General features: G+C 40.0%; 1 protein-coding gene and 1 long non-coding RNA gene across 3 annotated transcripts in view; one reads left to right on the top strand and one right to left on the bottom strand.

The window, feature by feature from the left end:
• LOC137175871 (chemokine-like protein TAFA-5) overlaps positions 1 to 17,568 on the top strand; it is a 99,168-nt gene extending 81,600 nt beyond the window's left edge. The window contains exons 4-5 of the mRNA XM_067581785.1: positions 10,980 to 11,193; positions 16,213 to 17,568. Of these exons, the coding sequence (XP_067437886.1) occupies positions 10,980 to 10,988 (9 nt within the window). The 3' untranslated portion in view covers positions 10,989 to 11,193; positions 16,213 to 17,568. The remainder of the gene's footprint in view (positions 1 to 10,979; positions 11,194 to 16,212) is intronic.
• The window catches only part of LOC137175872 (uncharacterized), a 159,778-nt gene continuing 144,650 nt past the window's right edge, over positions 6,496 to 21,623 (bottom strand). For both annotated transcript variants that reach the window (XR_010925736.1, XR_010925733.1), the window contains 2 exons: positions 9,416 to 9,506; positions 6,496 to 7,899 (listed from right to left, as the gene is read on the bottom strand). This is a non-coding gene — a long non-coding RNA (uncharacterized lncRNA). The remainder of the gene's footprint in view (positions 7,900 to 9,415; positions 9,507 to 21,623) is intronic.

Here is a 21,623-nt window from a genome sequence, read left to right on the forward strand (position 1 = left end):
TAATGATGTAGATGTCTTTAAACAAAGCAGTATTAATTTATTTGATTGATTGATTTGGCCACTGGGGAGCAGCAGAACAAGCTGTAAAGTTGATATGGCAAACAAGTTAGGAAACACTTATTTACTGTACACATCCTGCAGACATGGAGCAACATTAGCATTCATTTGAAGTTGCGTGTCTGGCAACCCAACGTATGTAAATCCAATATTCACTCTCCTTTTATCTCTGTTTTGGTCACCACTATCTTCTTGGAAAATAACTCTTTGGCTGCCAGTTGCTCCACTATGTTAGTCTCTGACTTTGTCTTTCTATCGTTTGGCGCTAAACAGGTAGCATACAGTGGGTTTAGTCAGATGATAATTCTCTGTTGGTTTGTCACTGCTCATTCACATGATACAGCCATTTAATTTGGTAATATAAAAAAATATTTATTAGTGCAGCTTTAACCAGTTTACAGAATAGAATCTTTGGAAATTAAAGGAAATTCAATGTGCCAATATTTTGTAATCGCTACTTGTGGCCACAGTGACTGCTGTTCAGCAAATGTTGCACAGTCTCACTTTAATTAATAAACCACACAATATGGGAAATGTGTGAAATTTACATGGGGATACAAATTCTTGATTGGACCTTTAAGCACCATATCCAACTGTTGCCATATTACTGTACTGTGCCAGCTTGCACACTGTCAGCCACAAGTTCATTGCGAAAAACAGAAAACCCAGTTAAGTATTCACTTCACACGCACCCTGGAAATGCTTCTCCCCCCTCTTTGTTCATCTTCAGCTCATCTTCACAAACTCTAGGCGGCTTGTTTACTTCCTCGTCGCCAGCAATTAGCTTGAATTAGGGACGCTCTTAATGTTAATGATCGCAGCAGATGGGGAGCCACTGCTTGTATTTTGCTAAGATGCCGCCCGTTCATTCACCCACCCGTCCTCCCTACCCTATCTCCAGCTCTCCAAGCATCCTCCTCTCCACTTCCTCCCCAACGCCCCCCTCCCTTCCCCACCTAACACACATCATACACCCTCCCACTGCTTTCACCCTGCCGTCCACTTTACAAGAGATGTAATCACTGTTGCTCTCCCGCCTGCTATGCGCAGTCTATACTGTAGCAATTAAAGAGGTTTCATTTGATGTTACACAACACACACACATACACACACACACACAACACAGCTGCCCTATCTGTGAATGTCAATGGGTGAACACTGAGGGCCGGTGGGGCTTCATTAATGCATCTGTCATGATTTAGTCATCAGCTGACTAACTTTTTTATGCCTTCCTGCTGAAAGACAAACAGACATACATACACACACATACATAGCAGATACACAGACTGAATGCTGAACCCAGACAGTACGGTGTGTTATCAGTCAGCTGCTGCCCCTTTGCTCTTATTGTGTTGTGAGTCGTGCACAGTGCTTGAAGTGGAAACAAAGCAAGTGCCAGTACTCTCATTATTCACATTTTGGCGTGTGTATCTGCCAGTATCAGCAAATCATCAGTGTTATATTCTGAACTTCTACAGTGAACAAAAGATACTAGGAGATATTACTGATGTTCACAACATAAATTTATTTCATCAAGGGGACAAACATTTCAATTATAAGAGTAAAAAATAATTGACTATGTGCACTAGCTTTAGTGTGTGCCGACAGAGAAAAGCAGGCAGTTGGGAACTGGTGAGCATCATATAGTGCCCGCTGGATAATGCAGGTTATTTAGGGACATTATGAATCGCCCAAAGAACCTGATATGGAAAGGGCAGAAAAGAGTACAGGCCAGCAGTGTAGGCAGAAATCACAGTGTGGGTGGGCACAGAGAAAATCAGGTGGGCCTAACCCGTCCAAGACCTATCATAGGCTACTATTAGGTTCTGAAATGTATATGTTAACCAAAATAGGCCAGTACAGCTATACTTGCCTGAAAGCACCACAGTTTAATCATACAAGCCTTATACATCATCAGAGGCAATGTTACAGGCACCAAGATAAACATTAACAGCACTGTGTAGCCCGGCACGGCGGTCACATATTCACACACACACACACACACACACACACACAGCTGACAGATGCAACAGCATCATTAATCAAGCATATGGATAGAGGTACACCGGCACCAACATGCTCAGTAACGTTAAAAATGACACCTGAACATAGCCTTGCACGGCAGCCACATAAACCACACACATGCACACACACACATACACACATACACAGATGGCAGGCCCAGCAACATCAGCATAAAATCCAATTGTACACCCAATAAAAACTATACCCAATAAAAAATAATATTGAAAGAGGCAATAGGCTGCTGCAGTCCAAAATTGTAAATTAGCTTACTTTTGATGATTACAGCAGGAGACGACGGGGCTTATTGGTGTTGAACACTCAAATTATTTCATTATAGTCCAAAGCTTCAGTCAGTTCTCTTTTAAAGGAGAGCAGGGAGAAAGAGTTCAGTCTGTATGTCATCAGCGATGCCCTGATGCCAGTTTTTATCCAACTGACAGTTAAACAGAGTCTTTCAACAGCACAACTTGTTGCTGCTGCTGACGGGGAAAGAGCTGAATTAGCAGCCATGTACGTGTCGTTACTTGGTACTTGTAAGAGGAGAAACCTGGTGCAGAAGTAGTCCCTTCCTCCTGGTCCACACAATGTCTTTTTATGACAAACTTAAGCAAACTGCCCTGTTTCGCAATGGTTTTTATCTTAACATACATTAAAAGCAGCTAGCTAGCAAAAAGTAAGCTTCTGCGCAATGCGCAGGCTGTATACTGAGTGAAAGAGGAGGAGCTGCTCACAATCTGGCATTTGCAAAATGCACTGCCACTCAAAAAGTCTGACCTATCATCATTGTTTGGTAAACAAGAATCAAGAAACAAGAATTTTTATATTTTTATTGGTTGTGTAGTCACGTTTGAAACAGTATTCATTGACCGCTATTCACTGAATTATCCAGCTAAAAAGGAAGCCTTCACCTACAGCTACGCACCAGATAGGCAGCTTGTGAGAAGTGCCAATGCACAAGATAAAATCACAGTACACCAAAAAGTAAAACGTAGAAGTGCCAGTACTGCGTATCAGTGAGTGCCGGACCACTTCGAGCACTGGTCGTGCACGTCCCTCAGTGCCCTGACACAAACCTGAACGTACCTGGCTGTAGAGACTGAGGTGACAGCTGTAACATGTTCCACCTACAGTGTAATTTGTTATCTGGGCAGGCAGATAGCCCACACACACAGTCATAGGCAACATAAAGCTGTATCCATGTATTATATTTGACAGATAGGAGCCAGTGTCTGTGCATCACAGGAAGCAGGGGTTTTGAGTATGCAAATGCAATGGTCACTGAGTGTTCATAGGCTAATAGATCCAGTGCACGAGCATTCTTATGTGTGTGTTAACATGCTCTCGCTGATGTCTGTTAGTGCGTGTCCCCAACTATTTGCATATTCATAACTGTGAATATGTGTCCCCACTTCTCTGCAAAGGGTTGCTTTGTACGCTTTGGCCTACTTGTACATTTCATATCCTGCTTAGGATGTCAGTCAATGTACCTCTCATCGGCTTATGCTGACAATATGTGGGACGTGACAGGTATTTCTTGCTTGCTTCATTGGCTACTTTAAGCTTGGTGACAGCTAGTCAAATGGCTGGACAGATATGTGCATTCATCTGTGCCAGTCAGTGTGTGTGTGTGTGTGTGTGTGTGCGTATTTAAGCAGCTTTCACTGTCAAGGATTCTAATAACTGGCAACAAGCAGACCCGGGTCATTGTTTAAAAATTCTTCTAAAAATATTAATCTATGTGATGGATGGTCTTGCCTAATGTGACTGCTCCCTTTAATCTTGGGCAAGTTGAGGAGTATCAGGAAGATTTAAGACATTACTTCACAACCATGCATGTAACCTAGAATTGCCTAAAATGCATTAAAGGTTAAGGCCGATTCGGGGGCTGCATCATTCTCCAAAGCAAAAATTACATAAATCTCTTGTTATCTGCGGACTCGAGGGAGAATCACGGACAAAAGCAAAACAAACAATTTACCCCTCACCCTCCCTCTGGTTAATTTTGAACAAATGGACCCTTCCCTAAGGCTTTTCAAGGTTACGTCCAAACTGCAGTCACCCCAATATTGCCTAAGGTTGACTGTTGGCAGTGCACAGTCCAATGAACATGTCCGACCTGTCTGTCAGGTGTTTGTGTGAAAACATCAATGCAGACAAACAGACATATCCCCAGTGGCATTTGACTAAGCCAAGTCAATCTGACTCAGCCCCACAGCCCCATAAAGGGCTATTTTGGACAAATGTCAGGAGGCAGTTTGCATGTATTGGTCAAATGTTTGAGAGTTTGTGTTTTCTCTGTCAAACAGAGTAGGATTGTTGTTCAGGATGACACCACTGACCTCTTCTCTACCTTCTGTTTTAGCTGCCAGCATGGCTCAGTATAAGTTGAGAGGCAGATCAGATGAATGCTGCGCGTCTTCCGTTAACCTAAGCAATGTCATTCATTTCAGCAGCAACTATTTGATGTGCCTCTGTTTAAAAATAACTTCCTCGCATACTTGTTTTCTCTCTGTTTGACTCCTTTTCAGACTTTTCCTCTTTTTACTTTCACTCACTATTTTGCGCTCACATTTTCTCCCTCCTTATCTCTCACTTTTCTCTCCTCTTCTGTGTCCCCCTCCCATCCTCACGCCACACTACACATTTATCTTAGTCTGACCCTGCTTTGAAGAGTACATGTTGTCCCTGTCAATAAAAAAATGCAATATGGATTTTTCTAAGCCTAACTCCAGAAGAAACATATGAAGATTGATATGTACATTGCTTATTACTGACAGTGACAGTGATGTTTTGAGCGAGGTTACTTTTATTAGCAGCGCTCAACGACTGCAGCTGAAAAGGACAAATATCAAATAGAGGTACACTTGTGAATGTTACAGCTATAGTACATAATTTATAACAGTAACAAGAGTCCCGATGATAGAGTGACAAGTTTCTCCTCTACAGGACTGACCTAACAGAAAATGGAATTCCTTACATGAACCATATCTCTGAGACTGTGAATGAGCTCCTTGAGTTCACTTAACTGTATTAATAAAACATTAAAATGCACATGGACACTCAAGTTTATGTACATCAGTCACCACTTTATTTTCTTTCTGTTTTATCTGAGGACATAAAACTGGATGCCTGCCAAAACGTGTGACGTATAGGAACACGTGAACATAAAAATGATGAATAATCACTTGCATACATAGCAGCCAAAAAGATCTGTCAAAACATAAGTGATGTTAGCAAATGAGAATATTCCAAGTTACATTAAGCTGACTACTAACTGTACAATATGTTCAAATGTTCTGCAGCGTAGTTTGTAGCACAAATAAAAATGAGACAGAAACAAAACTAAGAGTCTAAAGCAGTGGTTCTCAACCTTTTTTGGGCCAGCGCCCCCCTATCCATTATCCAGGTCCTTTACTGCCCCCTATCAATTCAAATGTAGGCTAATTACCTTCCCTCAATATTGATGTTGGTTATTATTCTGTGTTATATCATTTAAAAAAGCACATAAACAGATTTGTTTAACAGTTGGAATATCATTATCATTAGTTTCCCAGGAAGCGAAAAAGCCATGTGAATAGAAATTATATTTATGAGTGTTAAACAAATGCAACGATTAGAAATTTGACATTCAAACTTTAATTAGGTCTTGTTATTGATCACAAACAGTAGACAATCAGAAAGCGGTAATTTGGTGCCAGTGCCAAACAAGGAGCATTCTTATTAATTGTTCCAATGGAAAACAAGAGCAGCCTACCAAGGAAAAAGTCTGAGGCTACTGGAAAAAAAGCAGAAGGATATGTATCCATAGCTAAGGTATTCAATAGAGTACTGGCGGCATTTTTCTTGTTCTACGCCATTTTGCTGATATGATTGTTGTTGTTTTATGATGCTGTCCAGTTGATTAAATAATCATACCTACAGCAGTCAAATAAAATAATCAGGTCAAACCCCACAGGGGTTTTAGTCAGCAGGTTTGGGGGTCTCTCCCAAGAAAATGTTATGTTATTTGGCTAAAAACTATGCATTTCCACATAATTTTGGACTATATTAATTACAATATTTATTTTAAAAAAACACACTGTGTGCCATAAAAAATAATAATACCAAAACATTGGTAAAACAGTGAGTGGATTTGAACAGCGATTTTCTCATCCTCCCATAGTCAGGCTGTAGTCACTAGCCAGCTGTAGGGATGGTACGGTTAAAATTTTATCTTTATCTTATCTTTATCTTATCCAAAGGCCAACATTTTACTCTAATCTGTTAATTACTAAACAAATGTTTTGTTTTTTATGTTATCTTTTTAAAAAAAAAAAAAAAAAGAATCAATTCAGAACAGGCTTAGAATAGATTCAAGTCCAATAATATCTCACTGGAAAGAAATCAAAAATGTCAGTAAAATACTGTGTCAGTCCTCCTGTCCTCTGTCCTCCTCCTTCTGCTGCTGGTTGAGAAGAGGGGCTGGGTTGAGCCAGTAACTAAGTTTACAAGAACTTGCCAAATTTTAATATATGTTATAAACTAGGCTAAACACAAACACCGACAAACAGAGCAGAGGAGAGGACAAAGAAGTGAGCGCGACCATAAATGACAGCAAAACACAGTAGAGGCTCAGCAGTTTCTCCGTGTCTACACAGAAAGCGGAGCATGTTTAGCAGAGCAGCATCAGCGAGAGCTCCTTGTGTCTACACATGAGGCGTTCAGGTACAGTATTGAGAGTAGGTCACCTGTGTTTTTGAAACACTCAGAGCCCAATACACAAGTAGTTACACACTTAAAACTGATGAAAAAAGACTTGACAGTGCTGGGAAAAAACCCTGAAGTCTGATGATAAAATTTAGAAAATGTGCATTTGAATGTAGGACTAAATTTGAATTAAAACACACATACAAACGCCCCTCAAGAACACGTCAAAGCCCCTCTTTCAAAATTATTGCTTCCAGCACCCTCCAATGTTCTCTGAATGCTCCCCTGGGGGACAGTACTGCCCCCGTAGTTAGTGAGGAGTATTGGAGTACTAGAGTTACAGCTTATTTTAACACACATTTAAGTAGATATGACTCATATGCAAATACAGTATATGCTCTGTGTTACACTTGGAGACTAGACATGTACTTTATTGGTTATACACACACAGCAGCCTGCTTCATTTATAGTTGATTGAAAGTACTGTTGTAGCCGTAGAAAAAAAATGGCATCAGCACGCAACTTCCTATTTCTGTTTGCGAAGAATAAATCTGTTTAAGGCAAAAGTTGTGGAATAAAAACACTGTTAGAATTCACACGAAAATAATTTCAGCACCATGCACTGTTGGAATTGTATGATACAACCATGTTTTAATGGTCTCCTAATGTGGGGGCATTAATAGATGTAACAAGATGATATTTATATATATTGCCTACCACTGCTATAGTACCAGACCAATGTTCGCAACGCATTGCAAGTAACGGTCACAGCATTCTGACAACAAAATATCAATCACCAGATAAAAGTACACCTTAAGGCAGCAACTAGGGTTAATTTCCAACTCTCAAAATACTTTAATCCCTCTATGACGCTAAATGATTTAAATATACATTTTATCACAGTTACCACAGTCAAATGCTGCCTTTGCTGCCTTTCCAAAAGCTCTCTCTTTTTGCAAAGCGATATGCAGTCTCAGCAGTCATCTCCCATACCTCCTTCTTTCAGTGAAAGGCTTGCTGTTGTCTCTCTCCAGAGAGGAGGATGCTCTTCGTTGTGCCCTCCACCATTTTAGACTGTCAGATGAAACGGCGCAAGGAGCTATCTCTCTCTGCATGCGCCGACGCGGGGAGCTAGGCGAGAAAGAGGCAGAGTGAGTGCGCCATTAGAGGAGAAAAGCAAAATCACCTCAGGTTATCTGACGGCTTTTGTGACAGCCTGATAAGACAACCAATTCAAAACAGAGCTAGAAAAGCAGTGTGAGAGAAGAAAAGAACAGAGTGACTGAAAGAAAGAAAAAAGAGATTGGAGTCAGTGAGACGAATGGTAGCGTAAAACATTATTTAAGTCATTTTCAGTTGCTGCACATCAGGCAGTGACTCTTGTTGTTAAGCCTTTCGGTGCCTGTTAAATTTGAGGAAAAGGACACTCCTTTCAAAAGTCATTTTTCTTTCACTAAGTTATAATTGCATAAAATCCAACAGCAGGAAAAAACTGTTGAGACTTTTTTGACAGCTGCTACGTTCTTCACGGAGCCCTGAATAGAGTACACAATGCTTCAGCCAGTGTTTCCAAATGATCAACACACAGCAAGTCTAAAAAGATCATTTGTTATCCTGAAATTCAATCAAATGCATTCTACTTCTCATTGAGTACTGCGCATTTCACACGTAATGATACAACATCATTATTGGCATTTTCAGACATTACAGGAAACAGTAACTCAAAATGAGGAAAACAGTCCCAGAATAACTGAAATGAAGAGAAGAAAATCCTTAAATGTCTAACTAGGTCTTAATCATACGTTCCATTAGGTTGGTCCTGATTGGGAATTTAGGCTGTGAACAGAGTGCTATGAGCAGAAGTGGCACCTACTGAGAGAAAGACTGTGATTACTGTAATCAAGACTTTTTCACTGCGGAGAGGAGAGAAGAGGAGAGGAGAGGAGAGGAGAGGAGAAGAGAGGATGGAAAAAGGAGAATTGAGAGTAGAGAAGGAACAGTCCATACCTCTGTAAGCAGGGAATGAATGAGGAAATATGTTTGAGCATGAGTATAATGTTTCATAATATGAGCTCATGTGTATGCATATGCATATTTTATACACTCTGGGGGTGTGGAAGAGGGTAAGAGTCCTCATACTGTATGTGTATTCATGTATATGCATGTAGTTAAAGGCTGTTTTCATCCTCACACAAACAGCCTTTTTCTACAAAGGGTGCCATTTACAGAAGACAATCCCCTGGCCAGTCTGCATCTCCCTGCAAGCTTGGAGAGTATTTACGCATTTATACATCTGCCAGTGACAGCATGTGTTCGGCCGAGTATGAAAAAGCTCTTTCGATCGGGGTTTGTAAGCAAGTGCTGAGGGCCTCCCTCCCCATCCCCTCCATCGCTTTCTCTCTGTTTCTTCCTCTCCGTCTCTCTGTGGATCCAGCTCCGGCTGGGCCTGATGGGATCCCCCAACACCCCACCATCACTGCGTCCCCCCCTGTGGTTCTGGGTCAGTACCGACCTTGGTAATTGATCCCTCTGGGCCCTCCAGGCATATCCAACAGTGGGTTGAACAGAATCACTGCTAAGAAGACAGCTGCTTGGCCACCCCAGACAGGCCGAGAGACAAGGAGAAAGAGACCCTGTTGCTGCTTACCATTAGCTCTGTCTGCCAGCTTCCTTCTAGAGGGAGCCAAGTCAGCATAACCTCACTGCGTGGAAAATACCAAGTCCTCCATTTTGGGAACCTGGGGAAGATATTGGGGCTGTTAACAGAGAGGGGGCAAGAGGGACAGACAAAAATAATCTTTCTTATCAACAGCCCAAGAATTTGTGGGATCGATCTGCTAAGTGAGCATTATTGCTTAAGCCCACAGCCTCCACTGGCCTATGAAGTCCCTGAGTCCCTGCCTGTATTTCAGCCAAAGTGTCAGCACTGCCCATTTTCAGAGTTTGTCATTTTCATTTGGCCAAAAAAGGTAAAGGATTTCATAAAGCAGGAAATCTTTGCTGGCGTGTGCTCGCACTGTAAGCACCTGCAGATTCATTCGAACAAGCAGACAACCACAAATTCAAGGACAAAACATTTGCACAGTCATTCACACAAGAGTAAATAAAGGATATTTTTGCTGTACTGGGAAAAACATGTATCTATTTTTAAACCAATTTAAAATCCTATTTTGCACAATAGGTTTTAAAATGGTTTATTTATTTATTTTAAGAATTAGGAAGAAATTATCAATCCATATATCAACAGTGTATCTTTTTGTTTATGTAAAAAAAAATCTAAATTATCAAATTCAGATATACATAATATTTAAGGACTAAGCCATGTTATTGGCTTGTTTTGGCATCTGATAACCCTTGAAATGCATTCATCTGTTACTCCAACTGGGCTTCCTAGACTGTATTTCATTATCTCATCAGTGCCTTAAACCAGAGGTTCCCAACTACAGTGCTGCAGATGTATAACTTCATAGGCTATCATAGGCTATTTTTGCTATAATGATCATAAACTTGGTGCAGTCTGTGCTGTTTTTTCTGTATCACTTTCTGTCATGCCATGCCCCTAATAACAACACACTGATGTGTAATTAAAGTGGGTCATTTAGCAGGTAACCAGTCTGTCGCATCATGAAATACATGTAAAAGATGAAATGTGTGAGGTCTCTGTCTGAGTGTTGCTAACAATCTGTCTGTCTTTTTTAATTACAAGGAAATACAGAGAAAGTACATGTTGGTTTCTGTTTAGTCTCTTTTTCATGCTTTTTTTTTAATCTCTCTCTTTCTCTCATGCAAGCTGTCTTGAGTTGAGATGAAAAATAGAGAGAGATCATGCCTAAATTTTATTTCACATTACTGCTTAACAAGTCTGTAAAAATCAATAAAAAACCACAAGGCTTGCTTCCAAGTGAATCAGACCCTGTTTTACTCCCACACGTCTATATTTAACATTATACGCAAGGAACAGTTTCCTTGTGACGAACACAAGCACAGAACAGCTCACCAGGTTTGCGCAAAGCCAAAAAAAGGACATTTTCAAGACACCTTCACAAGATAAAACTGAAAGTGGTGGTTGTGGTGGAGATGGTGTCACTGTGTCTGAATCTGGGAGAACAAAAACATAAATAAATACTGCATCCTCATTTTGAGCTTGATAACCATACCGCCTTGCCCTCTCCCTCTCCTACTCCCCGTCTCCTCTCCCTCTCTCCCCTCAGGCTCTATGACGCGACAAGAGTCCCCCTCGACACTCTTGCACTATGGAGAGCATTGATGACCCCTTGACAGACAGCCAAAATCCATCTACCACCACCACCACTACCCTACTACCACCACCACCATCACAACAGGTCCACCCAAACCCTGGTCCCGCAAAGGCAGGAAGCAACACAAGCAGCTACAGAGCACCATGGGCCTCATGGAGGCAGCAAGGTACAAAAAAAAAAAAGCCCCCTCAAAAATACCTTTGATTTGTGACTTCTTGAAGTGAAGCTTGTTTTGCACAGGGCCTGAAAAAGGAGATCAGTCGTGTTTTTTGTGTGTTATTCATAGCCAAATGTCTTAATAAAGCTTTTCGATTTAAAAAAAAACATAAAAGTGGAAATATACTGTATCCCAATGGTCATCTTATTCACCATGAGCCTGCATAGGTACTGCACATATGCAATTTCTCCAAAATCAATATTCTTAATGTGTGAGACTTGATAAATAGAGTAATTACATTTCTCTCTTCTATTACTGTTTTTTTTATTTTTTCAGAGTCTGATCGTTACAAGCAATATTATGGTTTTATTAGATCACAAAGACATCATTCCCTAGCTTTAGCAGAACATGCAAAACAAGAGGAATCACAGACACAAACGCAAGCGCACATAAATCCAGATACAATTTAAACAACCGTCTGCTTGTTTGATATCTTTATTTGACTCCCTCATTTTTCCATAAGCCTGCCAGCTCCCTAGTGTGTGTTTAAACACAAAAAATCCATGTGTGCAGAAATACCAGTAAAACCCATCAGTATATTTTTTCAGCTTGTTTTTGGTCTGTTTTTATTGGCATGCCTTGTATATTGTCTTTAAAGTATTGTGTCAGATGGCGTCTCGGAGCTCAAATAAAACAAGGGCGCCAGACAGACTCTGATATTAATGCGTGTGATCGGGAAATAGAGAGTAGCAATGTAGTAAATTTAACGTACAGTGCAATAAAAGGGATGAGGCCAAAGTCATAAAAATGCCCAGTCTCATAGAGTTGCTGAAAACCAGGCTCTTCTGTCGGTCAATATTGTCAGCATTTATGGCCCATGTTATGATTTGCTTTCGAGAAAAAAATCTGATCTTGCTGCTTTTCAATCCAGACAGCAAGTCCTCAGCAGATTTAAAACTATAAATAGACACAAGATGGAATGCATGCTCTGTACTCAGATACTTGCACAGTGCATCATATAGAGGATTGTTGTCTGTCTACTAACAGAGAAGGCTCTCTAAGATTGGATTTAAACATTTGATCCCATAATATACAATGTAAAGGAAGACAATGCCATATTGCCTGCAGCAGCCTGTCCTCACAAGAAAAATTACAGTATGGGTCTAAAATTCAGGCTGGCAAAAGCAACCTCTAGTTACGTTTACACCATCTAGCGGCTGCAGTAATTATGACTCAGGGGAAGTGACGTAGTTAAGATGACGTCAATATTAGGTGACTTGATAAGGTGACTTAATAAGATGATTTTGCCCTGTTAGGAGGAGGCTGGTTGGGTGGATGGCTAGATAGATAGTAGACAACAGACTTTGCTACAGGAGACCACCGTTCATTTCCCGTTTCCAACCATTTTTTAAAAAAACGTAACGTCATGGTGTTTACTGTTGCCATGATAATAAAGGTTGCATAACTTTAAGGAAGTATAATCCATGATTCAAGTGATCATTTTAACCCAAACCATGATCTTTCCCTAACCCTATCCAAGTGTTCTTTATCCCTAAACCTAACCAGACCTTAACCACAACATTGTCACACCATAAAACATTATTTTTTAACAGTGTAACTGTTTTGGAAAGCCAGAGTGCATTACTACAGCTGCTCAATAGCATAAACATAACTGCAGATCATTTTTGCCGGCCTGAATTTTAAGACCTATACTGTCGTTACGAGGATGTGTTTGCCTACAGGCATGTGATCTCATGCAGTTCCATGCGATACAGTGTATAAACACATATAATCTGTACATTAAAGTGTATCAAGGGACATGTTGGAAACATTTCAGGCAAGTTGTTTGCATCCAAAATAAATCAATGACATTTTGTTATTCCCTCCTGAAGCCACCGTGGTAGGAGTGCAATGTTAAAGATGTTCTAATGCTCCCTTTTGAGCATTCAAGTTCTGATCATATTGTAGAATGCAGATACTGAACTGTGTTTGCTTTGATGTTCTGAAGAAATGCAGTATGAAAGGGTTGATAATGACATAGCACCCCAGATAGCTTTGAACTCTCTCTTAATGTGGAATGGAGCCTAGTGTCTGGAGGCCTGTGCATACATGTTCATGTATTTTGATCTCCGCGTCTGCTTCAGGCATTATCCAGCTTCACAGCATGTAATGAGCGATTTCCCATCCCTTATTAACCTGTGGATCATTCCTAACCTACAAGTTCACTGATGAATATTCATTTAGCAGGCTATTGTGCAGCGTGCGTGCTCAGATAGAGAAAACATGCTTGAATACACATGACTTAACATTGAACAGCGAGGGCAGTAAAAAGTATTAGAAACAAGTATAGTGTCAAAAAAGTAGAAGCATTTTAGAATAACAGATGAGCAAAAAAGGCTTTATTCCATCAGTGGATGTTTTAGCACCACCTTGCCATAGTTCAAGTGCAAAAAATATCCAATCATGCATCAGTTAATCAACTGCATAATTTTTAGATTTGAATTATTCACATCTATCATAGTGTTTAGAGAGGCAAAGTGGATCAATTTTCTTTCATACGTGCCCATTCACACGTTCACTCTGGGTCACCGCGCTGTGACATTTCGAGGGGAGTCAGCAAGAGTTCACACAAAGAGGAAATGTCAAGCCGGGGCCATATGTTCGAGCGAATGTGCTTTCAATCCTCTGACTCCCAGCTGGAGATTGTCTCCATATGTATTGTGAATATAGTTTTCTTTAGCTCCCACAGATGTAGCTGAGTTCATCCGCACTTGAATGCACGTGCAAAATATATGTAAAGGCCAACATGTGCGCACACGACTGCATCCTCATTTATAAATCAAAGCATTATACTCTCAGCTTCGCCTAGAGACAGGAAGCTCTATGTAATGTCCCTGAAATCCATTGTTTTCCTCATCCCCAGTTGAATGCTGCTGGGTATATATATCGATATGTATTGAGTGGATTGCCTGCTTGCTCCATAACAAGAGAAATCTGCACAAATTAGACATTAGTGCAGATGAATTGTGTCTATGTCTTTCCCTTCTGTTACTATGACACCTCCAGCATTCAAAAGTCTAATTCTCTTTCCGGTCTTGTTTGAACAGCCGCTGTATTCAAAGTTTGTCCATGTGTTGAATAGCCACAAGCAGCTCTGCATCACATTTTTCCTCAACTCTGCATTCCTCCTGCACGGGAATTTAAAATATTCTCTTGCCGTTATAAGATATAAAATAGAGTAATATGGTCGTTTCCTGATAAACCCAAGGTAATAATCACCTAGGGCCTGTGAATTTTATTCATAGGGCAAATTCATCTCATATTCATCTGACATCCGTTCCTCTTTTTTAATAGAAGGCTTGCATTTCCCTGAGATGAGATTTGTGTGTGAGATTTATGGGGAACCATTTGCCACAATGTGGGTGTGAGAAAAAAAAGAGAGGTATGCGACAGGGGAACATGGAGAGAATATAAGAAAATTACCATGGTAGACACAGACTATGGTAGCTTACATAAAACAAGACCATCTCTATACCCGCCATTTGCATTGCATTTCCCTTGAGATTTCAACAACTGTGTCTCTATGCAGTGATTCTGACCTCCTTCCATTTTATAGTTGGCTTCTTGACCATTCGGTGCCACTGTAATCTCAGTTTGCCCATTAGGGGGCACTGTGAGAGGTGTTTACACTGGGATAAACACCTGTTTGGGCAGCAGTCGCAGTCAAGCAGTTAACACAGGCATGCCCCTGTTTTAAACTGTTATACCTCTGGGTCATTTCGTGCCCAGCTCCAACAAAACCACGATATTATCTCTATTAAACTCAAGCTCAGTGAGATCTTTATTATTCACAGAGCATCAGACATTGTCATCTTTGATACACGCTAGTACTCCATCCAACACCTGCCCCCTTTCATGGCAATTTGCACCCTGTGAAATCATCAAGAGTTCATTATTATGAATTAAGCTTCAGTGGCAATGCAGCAATCTTGGAAGGCATCGGCGCCTCTATCAAGTTGGCTGTGTGACTGGCGGGGGCCAGATGGCGAGGAGGCTTCCAGATTTGTCTTTCTGTTGTAGATTAATTGATTCTCGGTCTCTGCACTGTGAGACTCGCTTTGTTATTGGGTTACACCCGCTGAAGAATTCTAAATATTTGACTGGCAAAACACTTCATTTGACAGAGAGTAAGCTGTTGAGTTTTTAATTTTTCGCTTACGATGCTATCAGATTGCTGTAATTAACACTTCCATTTGGTAGGGAGCAGTGGGTTTGATGATTCTTCTAAAAAGCTGTATTTTAGGCATTTTCTTGCCAAGAGTCAGATGAGAAGATCTACACCACTTAGCTTAGCTTAGCATGGGAAACAGCTAGAGACTGTGCCCCGCCAAGGAATAATCCTGCACATAAACTTCCTGTAAACTTTTCATTTTTATACTTTGTTTTTTGTACAGATTAAACAAACAAACTAGAACATCTTAATTAGAGAGTTTTAGTCACCCTCAGACAGAGCAAGGCTAGCTGTTACTCCCCTGTTTCCAGTCTTTATGCTAAGCTAAGCTAACCATCTGCTGGCTGTATCTTCATATTTAGTGTATACAGACCTGAGAGTGGTATCTCCTCGTCTAACTCTTGGCAAGAAAGCAAATAAGCATTTAACAAAATGTCAATAACCTATTACTTTATACCTTAAAGGGGAGGACAGATACTCATTTATACTGCAAAGACAAAGTTTACCAAAGACTTAAGTAAATGTCAAACTTCTGAAGATTTAAATAAAAAGATCTACTGTGCAGCTTCATGTAAGATTACAATAAATAATCATACTCTCATTAATATGATGAATTTCAAAACACAAAGTGCTTATAATATGCTAGTATAAATAAAATGCATTAAAAAGGACTTATTAAAATGCCTTTTTTACATAAATACACCAGAGAACCTTCACTCAGGAGCTGTGAGGAAAGTGACAATGGCTGTGAACTAAAGCAATCCTCTCATGTTTGCTCTGTCCTTGTTGATTCACAGGTCTCATAACACAGCCAGAGACGGGAAAACCAGGGAGTGACTCTGACTGAGGGAGCGAGCTCTCCCCTGGACACTGGACAAACTACTCGCTGTAAAACACTTCCTATTTCCTGTGACCGGCTTCTTCCGGGTTTGTGACAGCTCCCTCCTGCTATCTGTCGTTGGGTCAACATATTGCGTCCCGCCTCCTCTCCACTCTATCTGCCTGCTCTGTGAAATTAGCAGTGCCTCCTCGTGCCATGGAGGATCGGACATCTTAAAAAAATCCCTTGAATGGTTTTTGCCTCATCGGAAGTTCTCTGTTTGGAGCTGCTAACTGCTTTGAATACAGGATTTCCCACATTTCTCTCTAGCCTCTAGAGCAGGAGTTCCAGAGCAAAAAAAACGGGATCATTACAGACCAGACCCTGTTGCTTCTCGGACCACCTCACGAGGCCGCAAACTGAACTGAGCGCTCTCTGCTGTGAATAGGCCTTCTGCTGGAGTAAACCTCCCATATTTTTATAGACCAAAGAGCAAAACAACAAATACGATCATTATGACAGAGTGGACCATCTGGCAAAGACACACAGAGACTTTGTACACTTGCTGCTTGTGTCGCCACCGACCAACGACTCCCCCCCTCCCCACAGAGACACGGTACACAGCGGACCGATGCAAACCGAACCTTGCGTCCGGTGGCGTATGTACCGAACACAATCGAAGGAGTACTTTTAAAACTTTCCAGACATTTTTTTCTCAGACTAAGCCCACCACTGTATTTTGGAACTGGAGATATAGGTACTACATACGTATAACTGTGTATCAAAAAAATATCTGATTTGCATTTTTCAGTAGCTACGGTTGGGACAGTGTGCATTGTTGGGTTGGTCACGGAGAAGGATTGCAAATCATATCAAAGAGATGATGAATATCTACAGAGAGTATAAATGCTGTCGAGCCTGAAAGGGAGTAAAGAAATGTCATTAAATGTATTTTGAAAGGCCCTAAAAAGTTATATATTTAACAGTTTTATATGTTGTACCTTTGTAGAGAAGCTTATTGGACTTAAAATGTGGTCACAATGGCAGTTAAGTAGGATGTGAACAAATGCTGTTGTTCTCATTACTGCTGGCTCGTAGTCCCAGGTTTTCTGTTCACACCTCAGTAGCCGCTTTCTTTTCATGGTCATCTACAAGTCACTGTCTATCAAAACCATTAATGGAAAAAAAAGGAAAGTGACACAATTTATTGAGGACTGATCTGCAGCCAACTGAACATTGTAAATCTATGGTAGTCAGTGGAAGCCATTGAAATCTGCTAATTTGCTATGATATTGTATTGTACACGGTGTGGAATACTGACTCATTTCCTCTCTATGGGTTTTTGATCTCTTAATTTATTTTTGTGCTTGTGTTTGTTCGCACAAATCTGGCCTCTCTTCCGGTGGCGATGAATACAACGAGGAGAGAGAGAGAACAAGGAAAGCAGAGGAAGCCTTGCCGAAGTATTAGAGTCATTTACATACATTTTTTATCATGAAATATTTTAAGAATAAATTAAATACATGAAAGAAACGTCCCCTGAAAATTTAGATGGTCTTGGTGTTCAAGGTCACCAAAAGAAAAAGTCAATTGATCTTATTCTGGTCTTACTTTTAATGACTGTATGTGTTCTGTCACCCAAAAAAACGTGACTAAAAATGAAAGTTTCCTTTTCTTTCCCAGGTAATCAGGTGGTTTTATGACCAGATGATTTCTGGCTTGAATCACCAGGAAGCCCAAAAGGTAAAACTAGGTAGGTGAAGGCAGTGCCGTATCACTGCCCCCTCAATCAGCAAGCATTCTTGTTCTTTAGATTTTCCAGTGATAAACAGGTGGTTGTACTGAGCAGATGCCATATGTCAGCATGTGTAAATGTACAACTTTGTAGCAGAAGGTTGCTGGAAAAGAAAAAATACTATGATATCCAGCTATTCTTTTACTCTTAAATAGTCCACCCAGTAGAAAGCAATTTTTTGTTCATTTCTTAGTTCTTTTGAGCAATGATGTTTTTGTTTGTTTTTCTTCAGCTGACCACACAGTGGGCTTCTATCATACAATTGAGATGTCCATTTATAGCAAAAGTGCACTTTCAACAATCTGCACAGATTTGTGTCCATTAAAGTGAAATGAAATCCACGTTTAATTACACATCTCCTTCACATGAACAAGAGCAATGTCTACACCCCCAATAACTCAACATATGATGTTACATATGAAACATTTTAGATGAATAAATAATATGAATAAAATATGAAGGATTTGTCATATAGAAATAGCAAAAAGTCATATTATATGCAATGTGGTAATCTTTGTAGAACTTGAGACTTGCTCATCTGTGTTTTGGTTCAACAGCTCAATAATATTTGGGGGCAATGGACGCTTTTTTTTGTGGTATTGCTGTTTGTACTCAAACACAAAATACTTAGTATTTCCTCACTTCAGTCTGGACACAGACGTTGCTCAAAAATTGTTCTGAAAATGTCAGATTTGCAAACAAAGGTGGTGAAGGTGGCAGTTATACCACCTTCACCATTAATGGACATCTCAACTATGGTAGACCTTTTTTTTTAAAGTATTACACAGTCATGAGTTTTTGGGGGTATTCATTTACATCATTCTGTTCTGTAAACCCTCTGAAACTAATCTACACCAAACACAGCCTGCTCACCTTTTAAAATACACATCATAAACAAGACACATGAGTGATTTTTGTAATGCTAACTTTCTGGAAGGAAGTCACCTGAAAAGATCTAGTTCTGGTTTTGTGTCTAACATAGTTCAAGAATGGTAGAGATGGCAAGATCAAGTTCAGTACAACTATTTTTTTAAGAGACGACCATTGAAAGGTTAAACTGCTGATCCTATTGTGGGTCATGAAGGGCATGAGCCAATCCCAGCACATGTTGGACAAGAGGTAAGATACACCTGGACAAAAAGACTATACAGTCACATTAATCCTGGGGGAAACATGTTGGAAATGTGCTGGAGAATTCCTTTACAGGTGATCAAGAAAAAATCACTTGCCAGGTAAGTCAAGTTAAATTAGTTATATACATGTATATATACATATCTCAACTAGCCAACTATAGTCAAGTTTAACAATCAATGTCGCAATGTGCTTTGCTGGTCTACATCAATGTTGGTTTCTGACCCAGCTCAAGAAAAAAAGAACCTCATAAGAAATATCCCTCTTGATTTTGTGACAAATTGTAATTATTGAAATAATATGAAGTTGCAACAATCATTTAATATACAAAGACCATCAATTATAATATAAATTATAAACAGGACCCCTTTCATGACTGATGTGGGCTGAGAGGAGCTCCATGCAATAACAGTCCATAATGAAAGAAAATGACAACTGAAGGCATTAATCCATAGAAGCATGCAATTATGCATTTCACAGGACTCTTTTGTACAATGATGAGTGTTGTCATGTGATTTTCCAATACAGTGTTCAAGTGCTACTGAGTTGACTTCAGTGGATGACACATCAGTATGGGCTTCACAGTTGAGTAGGGATCATTATGGCTTTGCGCTGTCATTAAAAAATAGCAATTTAGCTGCAGAGTGATACATTTTCAATATTTTTTTTTTTGTCCTACTTATATTTTATTTATATTTTTACGCCGTTACTGTGGTACAACTACATTTCTCAGATACAGCTCTCTGAAACTATAAGCCCCATGCTGTTTCAACTTGTGTTTCAATTAATAAATAACTAAGTAAGTAATATTGTCACTGTTCTGTGAAAACCATGTATCTGCAAAATATCAACTTTTCATGAGCTAAGAACAGTTAGCAGTTCTATTATCAGCTCTGTGACAGTGTATTTTTCAAGTAGTCCTATTGGGGTTTAAATTCTTTATTTAACATAAGAAGCTGTGGGACTTTCTCTGCCCTCATCGGAACATAATTTAATTTGTGATACATGATTATCACTGGACAGTGTGACAAGTACTAATAAAGCTTGTGAGTCTGACCCTACATAGATCCTCCCAAAATGTTGCAGTATGTGGATGCAAATAAATAGAAGGTAAAGATGTCCATTCGCAGAAATCACATTTTTAAATAAGGGTTAGGTAAACTGGTAATATTGTTTGGAAGCATACTCATCTGCTGGAGGAGGAAAATGTATCTATGCTCACCTTAAATCTGAAGATTACATACAAGCATGATTCTGTGACATCAGAACTAGTCTGGAAGCCAATTGTGGTCCAATATGCAACTTACACAAGTGTGATGTGGAAACTTGAAGCACACACACACACACACACACACACAGAATGGACAAATTATTATTCAAAGCAGTATTTTTATATATTATATTTGTCTGTATGTGCCCTTAAAGATCCTCTCAGACATGTTTTAACACATATAAACATATTTGTAGAAGTGAAACGATGCCTGGTTATTAGTCTTAGTTACTACACTGAAGTCAAAATTGAAATCAATGCATTTCATAGTATGATACTAATAAATGTGTATTCTCCATCACAGTTGAGGCAGGGTATGAATGGGATTAATTAGATGCTTTCAGGGTTATTTACAATATTGCCCCTGTAGGCAGACAAACACTGGGGCTGGGATGGTAAAATAATTTCAGAGTAGAATGGGTAATGCAGACGCACAGTCTTCCAAACTGTTGTCTGGGTGTTCGCTCTCTCTGACCTGGCAGGCATCACAAACAAGCTACTTTGTGCACAATTTCTCTACTAAGATGCAGTGTTGGAGTGGATATACACATCCGTGGTTCTGCGGAAGTAACAATACACACTGCACACTGTAAAAAAGGGACTACAGGCATTTCCAGGTATATGCAAGTATTTGTTACAAGTATTTCTTATATCCTACATTATACCAATGGGAATATGTATGAACCATTTCAAACATGAAGCAGAAATCCATCTGAATCCCCCCTGACTCCATGCAGGAAACAAAGTCTTTTGATTCCAAGATAAACACAGAAAAGCAAAGGTCTTAACCCCAGCTTCTCTCGCTAAATCCTGGTTTGAACCGTTATGCTCACCCATACTTGACTTTTACTCCTAGAGCTAACACAGCGATCTGGCTGGATCATCTTTCTGCACCGTCCTCTATGACTCTGTGTACAGAGGAATATCTGGAGCCAGAAATGAGACCTCGAAGTAACCAGGGGAATTTTTTTTTTCTTCTCTTCGTAAGAGACTGATTGTCAGGAAGGGGTATGGGGGTAGGGGTGTTTAATTACAGCAGATTGAATTCCGATAATCTGTTCCATATCCTTGAGGTTTTTCTGGCAGCGTTTAGAGTCATGCCTCTACACGTTTTAATTTGATTAAGACAGGACAATGTGGGGTTTCCTGAAGCTATGACTATAAGCAGGTACAGTCAGAAAGGAACCCTGCA

This window comes from Thunnus thynnus, chromosome 23, assembly GCF_963924715.1.
Source record: "Thunnus thynnus chromosome 23, fThuThy2.1, whole genome shotgun sequence".
Lineage (NCBI taxonomy): Eukaryota > Metazoa > Chordata > Actinopteri > Scombriformes > Scombridae > Thunnus > Thunnus thynnus.